This window comes from Carettochelys insculpta, chromosome 1, assembly GCF_033958435.1.
Source record: "Carettochelys insculpta isolate YL-2023 chromosome 1, ASM3395843v1, whole genome shotgun sequence".
Lineage (NCBI taxonomy): Eukaryota > Metazoa > Chordata > Testudines > Carettochelyidae > Carettochelys > Carettochelys insculpta.
In genome coordinates, this window is record NC_134137.1 from 182,236,383 (window position 1) to 182,249,531 (window position 13,149).

At 40.4% G+C, this 13,149-nt stretch overlaps 1 protein-coding gene across 1 annotated transcript; it reads left to right on the forward strand.

Annotated features, from left to right (window-relative positions):
• Nucleotides 1-2,768: 2,768 nt before the first annotated feature.
• On the forward strand, nucleotides 2,769-3,634 carry LOC142006936 (claudin-8-like). The gene is given in 2 exon segments (XM_074983449.1): nucleotides 2,769-2,889; nucleotides 2,892-3,634. Coding segments are annotated over 2 exon segments (864 nt in total).
• The last annotated feature ends 9,515 nt before the right edge of the window (nucleotides 3,635-13,149 follow it).

Genomic DNA, 13,149 nt, shown 5'->3' on the forward strand with positions numbered 1-13,149 from the left:
GCTCAAAAGTGAGCTATCAGTGCCTTCAGTATTTAAACTAGGAGAAAAGGGGAGTAAAGAGGCATGTGCCATTTTCCCCTTGCTTTTATTTTGTCCAGGAGCAGAGAGAAGTGGGGAGTTTCCCTTACTAAATCAGGGCCCTGTGTCTTTTCATATTCTAAAACTGCTGGCCACAAATGGGAAATTTTCAGTATGAACATGGATACCATTGACTTCCTATGGAACCAGAGTTAGGTAAATATGAATACTTTTCAAAAGTGCAGTGCACAAATGTAAATTCTCTCTATATACACCCTTGTTATAATTAAATGTATAAAGTATTTAGGACAGTGGCCAGCTAGAAAGTCTGACTATACATTTACAGGTGCTCCTGCCATTTGAATTGTACTTAAAATTATCCTTAATTTGTAAGTGCATTTTTAACTATAACAATACAAGAATAAATGACAAGCGCAAGTATTGAGAATTAGCTTCCTTTTCCATGTTATTGTAAATAATCAGATGTACTCCAGAACTCCCCCAAATAAAATTGTTCAACTTTTTCTTCCTAAATGAGTTTTAAATAAAAATAAGGCAAAAAATGTAACATTTCTAAAATTGTGCAAATCCTGGTTCCCCAAGACAGACATTGTTCTGACTCTGAATTTATCTGGCAAGCCGTAATGATTTTTTATGTTGTGACTAAATTATATTTCATTCTTTCCCTTGTCCTGTAAATTTCAGCTTTAGTAGCATAGGACAAAACTCAGCCCTGTTGCTTGTTTTCTATTTGGTTTACTGAATAGTATATTGGTTTTACACAATGCTTTTTCCTCTCCCCCGCCCCCACAAGTAAAGAAAGAGATGCTGATACTCAGCTGTCTCTGTGCCCCCCTCCCCCCCGCCCCACCTATCCCATATCTGAGGCTGCTGAGATGTTGGTATTCAATACCAGCAAGCAGAAGTACCCCCCCCGCCCCCCCAAAAAGCACACCATGTTAAAAAAAAATTGAGCAAGAAAATTGAATAAGTATCAACAGAGCAAACTCTCATTGGTTGATTATATTCTGAGGACAGGGTGGATTAAGGCTAGCTGGGCTTGGATTCATCAATTTCAGAGAGCCCGCAGAAGCATCACCTGGTACATTTAATTTTTCCATAGCTCTTTTCTGAAATACTCATCACTTGTGGTACAAGAGGACAGCCATTGATTGCTACCTGCTAATGATCTCAGTTACAGATATCCAAAAGTATAGGAATTCATTTGGCTCTTAAAATACTACAGAGTTAAGTGGAGTTACTCGGGATTATCCTCACTGTAAATGAGACCAGAATTTGGCCCACAAGAGTCACTGAGATAGCAGATCCTCGGTAATGATACCTCTCAGACAACAAGGAGTTACAGATGACTGTAGTTTACCATCATAACTCCCAGTGTGTAACTGCAGCATCACTCCTGCAAAGGTGACATACAGACATCAGACTAAGTTTTTCTTTCTATACCGGTATAAATCTAGAGAAATCCTGACTTTTCTGGAGTGTCTCATTTCTGGAGAAAGAGAGAGAGAGAGAGAGAGAGAGAATCAAAGACCCTGATTGAAGTAAAAAGGACTGAGGTAATCAAAGACAACTCAGCGATTGTGGTTATTGCAGCGATCTCTTTCAGGCTGAATGAATTTTTGTGGGGAGGGGAGCAGAAATCTGACCATCATCTATTTAGTATCTCTTTTCCAGCTATGAATTTTAAATTATGTTTCTTTGTAGTTATTGTAAATTTTTCTTTTGGATATGGATAACTCAGAGGTAGTTTTTCTTTCAAAACTGAAGTTCTCTGTGGGTCTAGATTAGGGATAGTCTTTGTTCTGCTTTAGGAGGGGAAATATTTTTCTGCATAGGACAAGAAATGGGCTTAAATTGCAGCAAGGAAGGTTTAGTTGGATATTAGGAAAAAAGTCCTGTCAGGGTGGATAAGTACTGGAATAAATTGCCTAGACTGATTGTAGGGTCTTCAAACATTGGAGACATTTAAGAACTATCTAAAAGGGATGATATAGCTAGTGCTTGGTCCTGCCATGAGGGCAGGGGACTGGTCTTGATGACCTCTTGAGGTCCCTTCCAGTTGTGGTCTTCTACGATTAACTAGAAATTTCATTCTATACCTCTCATCCTGTAACCATTTAAACAGGTGAATACCTGTACATGTTTAAGTACCCCTGTTCAGCTCTTTGGGACTATCCACACGTGTACATAAGTATTCCTAGGATTGGGGCCTATTATTATTTGGTTATCCTGTGCTCAACATTGGTTTTAGTTCATGGCATCATGCTTTCTATTTGATTTAGTTTATTCCTTGAGTCCATCCTTGAACCTTCAGCAAAAGTTAAAAGCAGCGTTTCCCAAATAAAGGCAGTAATCCTGTAGCAGACAATAGATCTCATCTTTTCTTCTGGCACTTTGGTTAAGCAGATTTCTGGGGCACATAGGATATTCTCTCTACCCATATAACCTGCAGCACCAACTGCTGCAGCCATGCCTGTATAAATAGTGTGAATCCTTTCATTATAAAGATTGTTCTGTTTCCTTGGCACATGTTAAATAGTTTTGCAATGAGAAAGTTAAACCTGAGATTTTGGGGTTTTCTAAAAGGACAGTAGAGCAGATTTATCCTCAGTGTCTTTTGCTGGTTTAGACAAACCCAGTTCTCCCAGGCCTTTTATTAGCTTTGAAAGCTGTTACACTTGATGGGTTAGTTTAACTATTTGAGTCAGTGGAATTTCAGTGACAATGACATGAAGCTGAGTACTAGCCTGCATACACCAGATTTAAACTGGTTTGAAGTAGCAGAGACTGCCTATTTAAAAGTGTCTTGGAACAAACAAGACCTATTTCAGCAGAGCAGCACTTCAGCTGCTTGTCTTTCATCTTTAAAGGGAACTGCTTTAGGAACTGGTTGTCCTGCCTTACTTCTGACAGAAATATGGCCAGTAACATACTGCAGATGGTCGGACTGGTAGTTGGAGGCATTGGCATAGTTGGGACTTTTGCAGTCACAGGCATGCCTCAGTGGAGAGTAACTGCCTTCATTGAAAACAACATCATAGTGTTTGAGACCATTTGGGAAGGACTATGGATGCACTGCATCAGCCAAGCCAACATCAGGATGCAGTGCAAAGTCTATGACTCCCTTTTGGCTCTCGCACCTGATCTACAGGCATCCAGAGGACTGATGTGCTCCGCTTCGGCTGTCTCATTTCTTGCTTTTATGATTGCTATTACTGGCATGAAGTGTACTCAGTGCACTGGGAACAACCAGCAAATCAAGGGTCATATTCTGCTGGCGGCTGGAATCCTCTTCATCCTATCTGGTATTGTTGTGTTCATCCCAGTGTGTTGGGTTGCCAATACGATCATCAGAGACTTCTACAATCCAACTGTCAACGTGGCACAAAAACGAGAACTTGGGGAGGCCCTCTACATAGGCTGGGTATCTGCATTCTGTCTTGTTGTTGGGGGAGCAATACTCTGTTCCTTTTGCCGGTGTAATGAGAAAACCAGAGACTACAGGTTCTCAGCACCTTCACATCAGACATCTTACAAAACTCATCACATGCAAAGGAAAACTGAAAGCTCATATTCCAGAAGTCAGTATGTCTAGTTGTTTCCTGGTCTTTTAGCTCAGCAAATCAGTCTTTGTGAATGGACTTAAAGTTTCCTCTGACCTCCTTTCAGTTCAGTGTGAATGTTGATTTGTATTTCATACCTAACCTATAGTAGCCATGCTTAAATTCATGGGACTTTGATTAAATCTCCAAACTCTGTCATAGCTCTTACTGCAACACAGACAGTGTATTATTTATATCATGAGGAAAAAAGTGACAGCTCTATTTTTAAAGCTGTTTTAATGTTTCAATTTGTTCTACAACATTTAGCATCCATGTTAAAGTGAATACTGAAAAGAAATTAATAGTTATTTGGGAGGGTTTTCGGGGGGGATGCTATATTTCATGTGACAAATATTACAAATGGGCTTAAAATGATCCTATTGTGATACAGAATACAGACTGATTCCTGTGAAGAAATTGAGGAAATTTTTTTCTGGGTAGGGGCGACAAGATTGAGCGAAAATAATAAAATAGTTTAAAAGAACAACAATAGATAAGGGAGTAATGCATTGAAAGGTAATGCGAAGGACTGGCACAGAAGCGAGAGGGAGGCCAACAATCCCAAAATGTCCCTTATTTCAGACTGAAGGTTTCAGAGTAGACACGTGGCTCTGTATTTACTTAGGCATACTTTACTTAGGAGATGGGGAAAGGCCTGGCTGGTTTGCATTCTTGTTTTTAAAAGTGACAGAATTCTGTAATGATAACTCTAAAGCAGCATTTCTTACACTAAGTTCCATGAGCAACTGGTAGGTGTGGCATGAGCCTTTGGATAAAACATACTGATGGTATATAATTTCTGTAATTAAAATCAGACACAATGTTACGTCTCCATTGCTATGGTACCTGATTAAATCACATTCTGGTTTTGCTATATATGTTGCAGTTTAAGTTTGGTTTTTTTTTGGTGCGGGGGGCGGGGTTGTAAATGAAGGATCTGACAATTTTTTTTTTAAAAAGAAAATTTTCATAGGTGTCCCACATAGAGCTATTCTTTTCTGGTGTTCTGTGGTCTCAAAAAGTTTAAGAAACACGGCTCTAAAGCTCTACAATGATAATAACGTTCTGGATCTTTACTGTGCAATATCTTGGTTTCCCCCCGCCCCAGTTCCGGTATCTAATATAACCCTCATACTGCAGTGACTCCTGTATGGAAAGACTCCACCCATACCAGCCCCCTCTGATTACAAAGCAGAGGCCTGCCCATGTGAAATTTAGGGCAGAACTAGGGCCTGAAGGAGTAAACAGAGGTTTCAGTGATTTATTGATTTTCATTTGCAAAATTTCTAATCATGTAAAATACAAAACAGCAGTCATATACCACTTTAAAGACTAACAAAATAAATAACTGTTACTATTCTAATAATGTGACAGTATACCTAGTTTTAGAAAATAAGGGACTAGGAATGAATCCAACAGAAACTAGTTTGAATCTCTGTAATCCCTCCTGAAATCAAGAGAGAAAGGGAGAGGATTTTAACCCAGCAAAGATGATGATCTCATTGCCCCAGTGAAGTTAGTGAGAAGTTTACCTTAAATTATAGTAGGACCAGAATTTTATTTGTGGAGATGGAGATAGAGAGAGAGAGAGATCACAGTTTTAGAATTTGGATTAGTTAAATATTCTGCAGAAGTGTTATTATGCAACCCTGTTTGTATTATTCTCTATCCTTGGGATATTTCTAGCTAAAAATACGAGGGACTAAATTACTCTAAGTTACACGGGTGCAAATTTCATTTGACTAAAGAAATTCAAATCCTCATACTGTTTTAGAGTCAACTGGAAACTGTAAATAGACATTTGTTTTAAGCTTTTTCTATTTTCTCATTAATTTTTAAAAGGTGATTCCTGGCTATGTGTGTAGTACGTAGATGCAGTATATATGTGCTACAGCACAGAGTGCCTGCATTTCTCTTATGTGTGTTCAGTCATCTGATATATTTGCCACCGTTCTATTATTTTTGAAGGGGGCTGTTTTACTGATTTGCTGCAGTAAGTGAAAATGTTGTTCTCTGCTGAATGCATAGCTTCAAATGGTCATGTATTTTGTAAAAAATTATTATGTCCTCCTGTTTTAATACTTTATTCTTATACTTTCACCCATTCTGTTTCATGGGTTGTGACAATGAGTATAATAAAAACATCTCTTGAGTTCTTCCCTTTTAATTAGGGCACCAAGTCCTACTCAAGGAGGGTGTGTATACTGATGTACTGTAATTATTTACATTGTCACATGACAGATGCACACTGTAGTTATCTGTACATTTAAAATGAAAATCTTAAATGCAATAGCTAAACAACTTTCTACTTGCTATACAAAAAGTTTATAAATGTAATATGCTCAATATGTGTGTATACATATATATTATACTAATAACTTATTTTTTTCTGTAATGGACAATACTCAAGTTATTTGTATGATAACTATAGAAAGACAGATTTTGAAAAATGCCCACAGGATTTGGGAGTGCAAATTTCATCAATAGGATCTCAATGCATTTGAAATTCTCCTCCAGAACCCTACACCAAATCAGATAATTATATACACTCTACGCCCCACACCTCTAGTACAATAACATATATCATGTATTCAGGACAACCAAAAGAAACCATTTCAGTTCCAAATAGGAAAAAGCGTGTTCATTTTAAACACATGTTTAGCAGCCTGGTCAGAGGTTTTCATAGAATGGAATATACCCAGAGACACCCATGAATCCCAACTGTACTAGGAATGCAATTACTTCCATCCACAGCAGACTGCTTCCCCATACCTTTCAAGAGGGCAGCCACAGATTGCAAAAGCCTGACTGCATTGTTCTTAAAATAAAACTCAAATGTTGTATTATGTAAATGTAGCGAGATTTTAAAAGCCTGAGCATTACGCTGCGTGAGCTGAGATTGTACTCATAGGCTACGTCTACACTGGAGAGTTTTGTCTACAAAACTTGCGGAGCATCTACACACAAAATGCATTTTGTCGACAGAAACTGTGGACAAAAATGCTGTGCAAACGCTCCAGGTGGCCCTTTTGTTGACAGAATGGATCAAAAGATCAATCTACTTTTATGTGTGGATGTGATCTGTTGACAGAAGGTTTGTTGGAATATCTGTCGAAAGATGCTTCTAGTGCAGACATGGCCACAGAACATAGGCCAAGATTTTTCAAAAGGGATGCCTAACTAGCCTCAGCTCTTTAGAAAAATCAAGGGACTTCTTTAGAATCCTAGCTATGTATTTCAGGCACAATTTAAAATTGTTTATATATTGAAGAGGTTTAGTTATTTAATTATTATTTAATTCCTGGCTTACCCTGTGCAAACCTGTTGGCTATCATTTTAGACCTACATGTTGCACCTCCAAAAACCAGGACTCTGTGGTCTGGCAGGACCAAACAGCTCTAGGACCAGCCTGTGGCCAGCAAGTCCAGCAAGAGCTGGCAGATGAGCCAGAGGCAGCAGGGCTAGAATCCAAGCTAGGGGTGACGAGGGGTGGTAGGCTGGGGGACAACTGCTGGGGACTTCCCCTAGTCTGGCAAATTCCCTCATTCAGGACCAGTCAGGTCCCAACAGTGCTGGACTAGGAAGGTCCAATCTGCGCTTTGCATTGCTGTAAATGACTACACCACGTGCAATCCTGGGCAGAATAAGGCCTCTTTGGCACAGGTGAGTGAAAGTTTAAGAGTTCATTAATGATTTATGATTCTGTAACTAAGTCCTTATCTATATTGAGGTTTTTCTGAAAGTTTCCCACTGCTGCTCTAGTCCCATTGGGGTTGGCAATAGTGCAACCACTATTATTACACACATCTAAGATTAGATTATACAGATTAGCGCTAGAGGACGTGGTAGAATGGCTGGTGCGGTGTCTGAAAAGCCTTTCTGTGGATATAGCCATGCTTGAACCAGAATCATGAGCGGGTTACTAACAGCCAACTGAATAGGTTTAGAAAGCATAGTTGTACAGATACACAGGCACACAGTGAGTCTCAATCACGTGGTAACTTGTAATTTTGTATGTGAACAAATTATCCAATATATACCAGGAGGTTATCAACTTTGCACAACCCTATTAAGAACACCTGCTCATGAAGGACTGGATGGGCTGTAAGACACCATCTGCACGATGCCCAATACCTCCCCAGGTGTCTCAGTGTACAAGGTGTTTTTGTGTGTGTATTTCCACCAACACGTAGATGGTTTGCCTCCTCCTCTTCCCACCAGTCACAACAATCTGGCTCAAAAAGTTTTGCTTTTGGATGTCAGACTTAAGACTCCATTTCATTAGTAAATATAAACAAGGCAGATAACTATGGCATAGTTTTAAGTAGATTATATAGCACTGACTAAACGAAGACTCTCTCTTAAGTGCTTCCCTACACCAGATAGATGTATAGGTATTGCTGGAAAATATTCTCTCCTCAGGCACATAACCTTTGTTATGGTTTCAGCATGATTATCACACAACAATTGAAATGGCCAGAGTTTGCTTGTGCAAATAAATTGAATTGAAATAATTATCATGTGTATTAGCTAATACAACTTGTACAAATAATTGTGCAAATAATTGTCATGTGTACTGGAAAAGAGATAGCTCAATATCTTTAAGCTCTTTGAGCAGCTGTATTGTGATGTATTTCAGTAAGTGCCTTGATGGGAAGATAGTTCTGTGCCAGCCATTTTGGGTCTGTGATGCAGAATCATTCCCAGACAAACAATTTTTTGGAATGCTACATTATGCACAGCTGGTAAAAAGCGACGTGGGCAACAGAGCCCAGCCTTCCAAACTCCCTCTCTCCGAGTCTAGTAACATTACTCCAGTTAGACACACAGCTGTCATTAGATGTCTGCTTTGTTTAAGTAACTTGTTAAGGAAACCCACCTGTACTAGAGATGAGGTGTTCTGTGAGCAATGGGCAGAGACGCTGTGTAAACTGCTTAGATTATTGGCTTATTGTGCTCATTTTGTCTTGCTGCCAGAACCTATCCAGGCTTGGGAAACACCCATGCTATTGCTCCCTTCTGCCCATTACCATCCTATATAACCAAATTGTAACCTATTGTCTGACAGTGCCCACTGAGCCTAACAAGCAAAATGACACTCCACCAGCGCTGTGCATAACAAACCCTCCTGCTTGCTCCATACATGGTGTCCAGACTTTGTTTCCAACAGTAACCCTGTCCCTTTCCATTCTCAGATCCACCTAGAGAGGGGGGTTGCTGGGACTAAAAGTGTTGTTCCTTTATGCAACTTCATAGAATCATAACACTGGAAGGAAACTTGAGAAGTCATCAAGTTCAGTCCCCTGCACTCAGGGACAAGAACCATCCAGACCATCCCTGATGGGTGTTTCTCTAACTTACTTCTAAGAATTTCCAAAGATGGAGATTCCCCAAGATTCCTCGGCAACTTATTCTAGTCGTGAAGCACCCCTACAATTAAAAAGGTTTTCTTAAAGCCAAATCTAAACCCCCTTTGCTGGAATTTAAGCCCAGTGCTTCTTGTCCTAGCCTCAAAGAATTTCTCTCTCCTCCTTGTAACAGCCTTCCTTGTGGGTACTTGAAAGCTAACATGTTCCCTCTGAGTCTTCTCTTTTCCAGAATAAATAGATCCAGGCTTTTTTCCAATCTTCCCTCATAGGTCAATTTTTCTAGGTCTTCAATCATTTTTGTTGCTTTTCTCTGGGCTCCCCCCGCACCATTTGTCTGCATCTTTGCTGAAGTGTGGCACTTGGAATTGTACACAGTGCTCCATCTGAGGCCATCAGCATGGATTAGAGCAGAAGAATTACTTCCCTCTTCATTCAGACTCTGTATACCTGCAAACTCTCTCTCACTTTCATGCACGCACTTTTGCTTACCTGGCAGTGAGTCTTTCTGTGGACATGGATTCCTTTCAGATACAAGTATTGCTTTGTTCTCATTATTCTTCGCATGCCTGTTCTGTCACACAAGATGATGCAATGGCATGTCAAATGAAGCCAGCACCAATGATAACATACAAGCAATAGAACTGGTAAAGGACTCCTTATATATTTAAGATGCTACAGGTTGAACGTCTCTAGTCCGACACCCTTGGGCCCTGACTTGTGCTGAATGAGAAAATTTGTCAGACTACAGGATGTCAGTACTGTCTAGCAGCATTACCAACACTTCCACCGCTTACTGGGCTCTTACAAGACATTTAGGGGTAAATAAGAGCTAAATAACAGCACAGAACACAGAGACTGGACCAGTGGCTATCAACAAACTTTACGGAACCACGAGAAACTTGGCCACACTCATGTGCATATCCGGCTAATTAAAATCGTGTCGGACTATGGACATTACCAGGTGAGAGTGTGCCAGACTGTAGACGTTCAAACTGTACAAGCAACGTTCCCCAGGGCTACCTTCCCCCTATTTTCTTCTTAATCTTCTCTACCTCTTTTCTCTTACTGTCCTAACTTTGTACAATATACACAATACTTATAACTATTTGTGACTCAAACACCATATCTTTTCTCTCCCCATAACGATTTCAGATATTAAAATATTCTATTTTGTGGTATGACCTACAAAATTTAATACCGTTTAGAAAGATTTTAAGACAGGTACTCTGGATGATAAAGTATCGGATTCAGACTCCAGCATGGTATACTTGGTGCAATCTGGAACTACTAAATCATCCATGTCCAATAAGAATTCAGAGATTGCCACACTTGTGGTTGTCATCTTTCCATATTGCCACATTCACTTCAACCTCTAAATAAATGCCCTGTCCTAACCCAGAGCCAGGCACCCCCAGCACCCCTATTCTAATTCAATGCTGTCGACTCAGCAGAGCCACCGGGTCTGTGCCACTGCCGCCATGCGCTTCTTCCATCAAGTGGTGGTATGTGTGCGTGGAGTGGATGGACAGCACACCCCACATGAGGCTCTCAGAAGGAATCACATTCAAAGGCTCCAAGAGATGTGGGTTGGCCACCCGTATTTGTGACAACACAGTGTCCTATTTGCCCAAGGTGGCGAGTAGTGAACACACTGGACGCTGCGGTACTAAAGAATCAGGAATGTCATAGAAATATTTTTTTGCAAGGTGCCTAGTGCTGATTAATTCTTGTGTTCCCATACATTGGGCAGGGATTTGCTACCAGAGACTGGCATGCGAGCGTGAACCATCATGTGCGCTATAGGAAATCTACGTCAAGTCATGGAAGGAAGAGCCCATATTTGCCACTTCAAGACAACCCATTTGCCCCCCTAAATAGGCTTTCAACATCAGTGTTGATATTTTTAATAAAAATGTTAGTATTTTTGGAAAAAAAGCATTCTGCTTCAAAGCCTGTATTCTTTTTTTTTTGAGAAAAAAATAAAAACCAATCCAGCTCTAATATCTGCTGCACAAGTGGGAAGCAGAAGAGGGGGCCAGCATTCAAGTTTATTAATTCAGGCACTATAATGTCGGCCTCTACTTTAAGAGTCCAAAAGAAAGTAGTATTCTGCCTGAGATTAGAGCTTGAGCTGTTTAATATTCAATGTTTGAGACTGGGAGGCTGCAATCTGGCTGTTGTCTTAGCTTTGACACCTCCCTCTCATGGAGGCTTTTTAATCTCCCTGCCTTACTTTCCACATATGTAGATTAGCAACAATAATTCTCATCTACCTCTTAGACCAGTTGTGAGAATTAGAGTGTTTAAAAGTGTTTAGAACTTCAAGAGTACTACCTATGTGATAAATGTATCGCCAGTGAGGAGGTTTCAGGTCATCCTATAGTTTATGCTGCTAGACCCAACATAATTTGGCCAGTGCTTCCTCTACAGGACTTTCCATACAGGTATCTGTTTCCAATGCTCAAAGCACTATTTCCAGCCCCTGCTTGGGTCTGTTAGGGTGGTGGTAGGCTGAGAGATTTTGTCCTCTTAAGCCAGTGCAGCCAAAATCATTTATCATGGATATCATCCTTAGTTTTAATGGTTTAAGTACTTGTATCAGCACCTCCAGTTGTAACTACATTTTAAAATAAAAATAAAATCAGGGGCTGCATTTGACCTTCCACACATACCTAAAGCTGGCATCTCAACAATGATTATAGGTAATGTAACTCAGACACCTCCGCTGAGGTAAAGTCACGTAGGTCCACTGCCTTCTGTGGAAGTACATCAATGAAAAACCAGCTGAGGATCTGGTCCTGTATATCATAAGAACGGCCATACTGAGTCAGACCAAAGGTCCATCCAGCCCAGTAGCCTGTCTGCCGACAGTGGCCAGTGCCAGATGCCCCAGAGGGGGTGGGCCGAAGACGATGATAAAGCGATTTTTCTCCTGTCATTCGTCTCCAGCCTCTGACAATCAGAGGCCAGGGACACCATTTCTACCCTTGGCTAATAGCCTTTTATGGACCTAACCTCCATGAATTTATCTAGCTCTTTCTTAAATTCTGTTATAGTCCTAGCCTTCACAGTCTCCTCTGGCCAGGAGTTCCACAGGTTAACTATGTGCTGAGTGAGGATGAACTTTCTTTTATTGGTTTTAAACCTGATACCCATTAATTTCATTTGGTGTCCTCTAGTTCTTGTATTATGGGCACAAGTAAATAACTTCTACTTATTCACCCTCTCCACACCTGTCAATTTTATATACCTCTATCATGTCCCCCCTCAGTCTCCTCTTTTCTAAGCTGAAAAGTCCCAACCTTTTTAGCCTTTCCTCATACGGGACCTGTTCCAAGCCCCTAATCATTTTAGTTGCCCTTTTATGAGCCTTTTCCAGTGCCCGGATATCTTGTTTTAGGTGAGAAAACCACATCTATACACGGTATTCAAGATGTAGACATACCACAGGTTTATATAAGGGCAGTACGATACGAAAAAAGGGAAAGAAAATAAGACAAGGAGTAATACCTAACATCCTATTTGCCTTTTTGACTGCCTCTGCACACTGCATGGATATTTTCAAGGAACTACTCACAATAACTCCAAGATCTCTTTCCCGATTAGTTATAGCTAAATTAGCCCCCCATCATATTGTAAGTATAGTTGGGGTTATTTTTTTCCAATGTGCATTACCTTACGCTTATCCACATTAAATGTCATTTGTAGTTTTGTTGCCCAATCACTCTGATGAGATCTTTTTGAAGTTCTTCCCAGTCTGCCTTTGTCTTGATTATCTTGCACAGTTTAGTGTCATCTGCAAACTTTGCCACCTCACTGCTCACCCCCTTCCCCAGATCATTTATGAATAAATTGAACAGGGTTGGTCCTAGGACTGACCCTTAGGTGACACCACTAGTTACCCCTCTCCATTTGGAAAATTTACCATTTATGCCGACCCTCTGTTTCCTGTCTTCTAACCAGTTCTCAATGCATGAAAGGACCTTCCCTCTTACCCCATGACAACTTAATTTACGTTAGAGCCTTTGATGAGGTACCTTGTCAAAGGCTTTCTGGAAATCTAAGTATACTGTATCCACTGGCTCTCCCCTGTCTGCATGTTTGTTAACCCCTAACAGATTAGTAAGACATGATTTCCC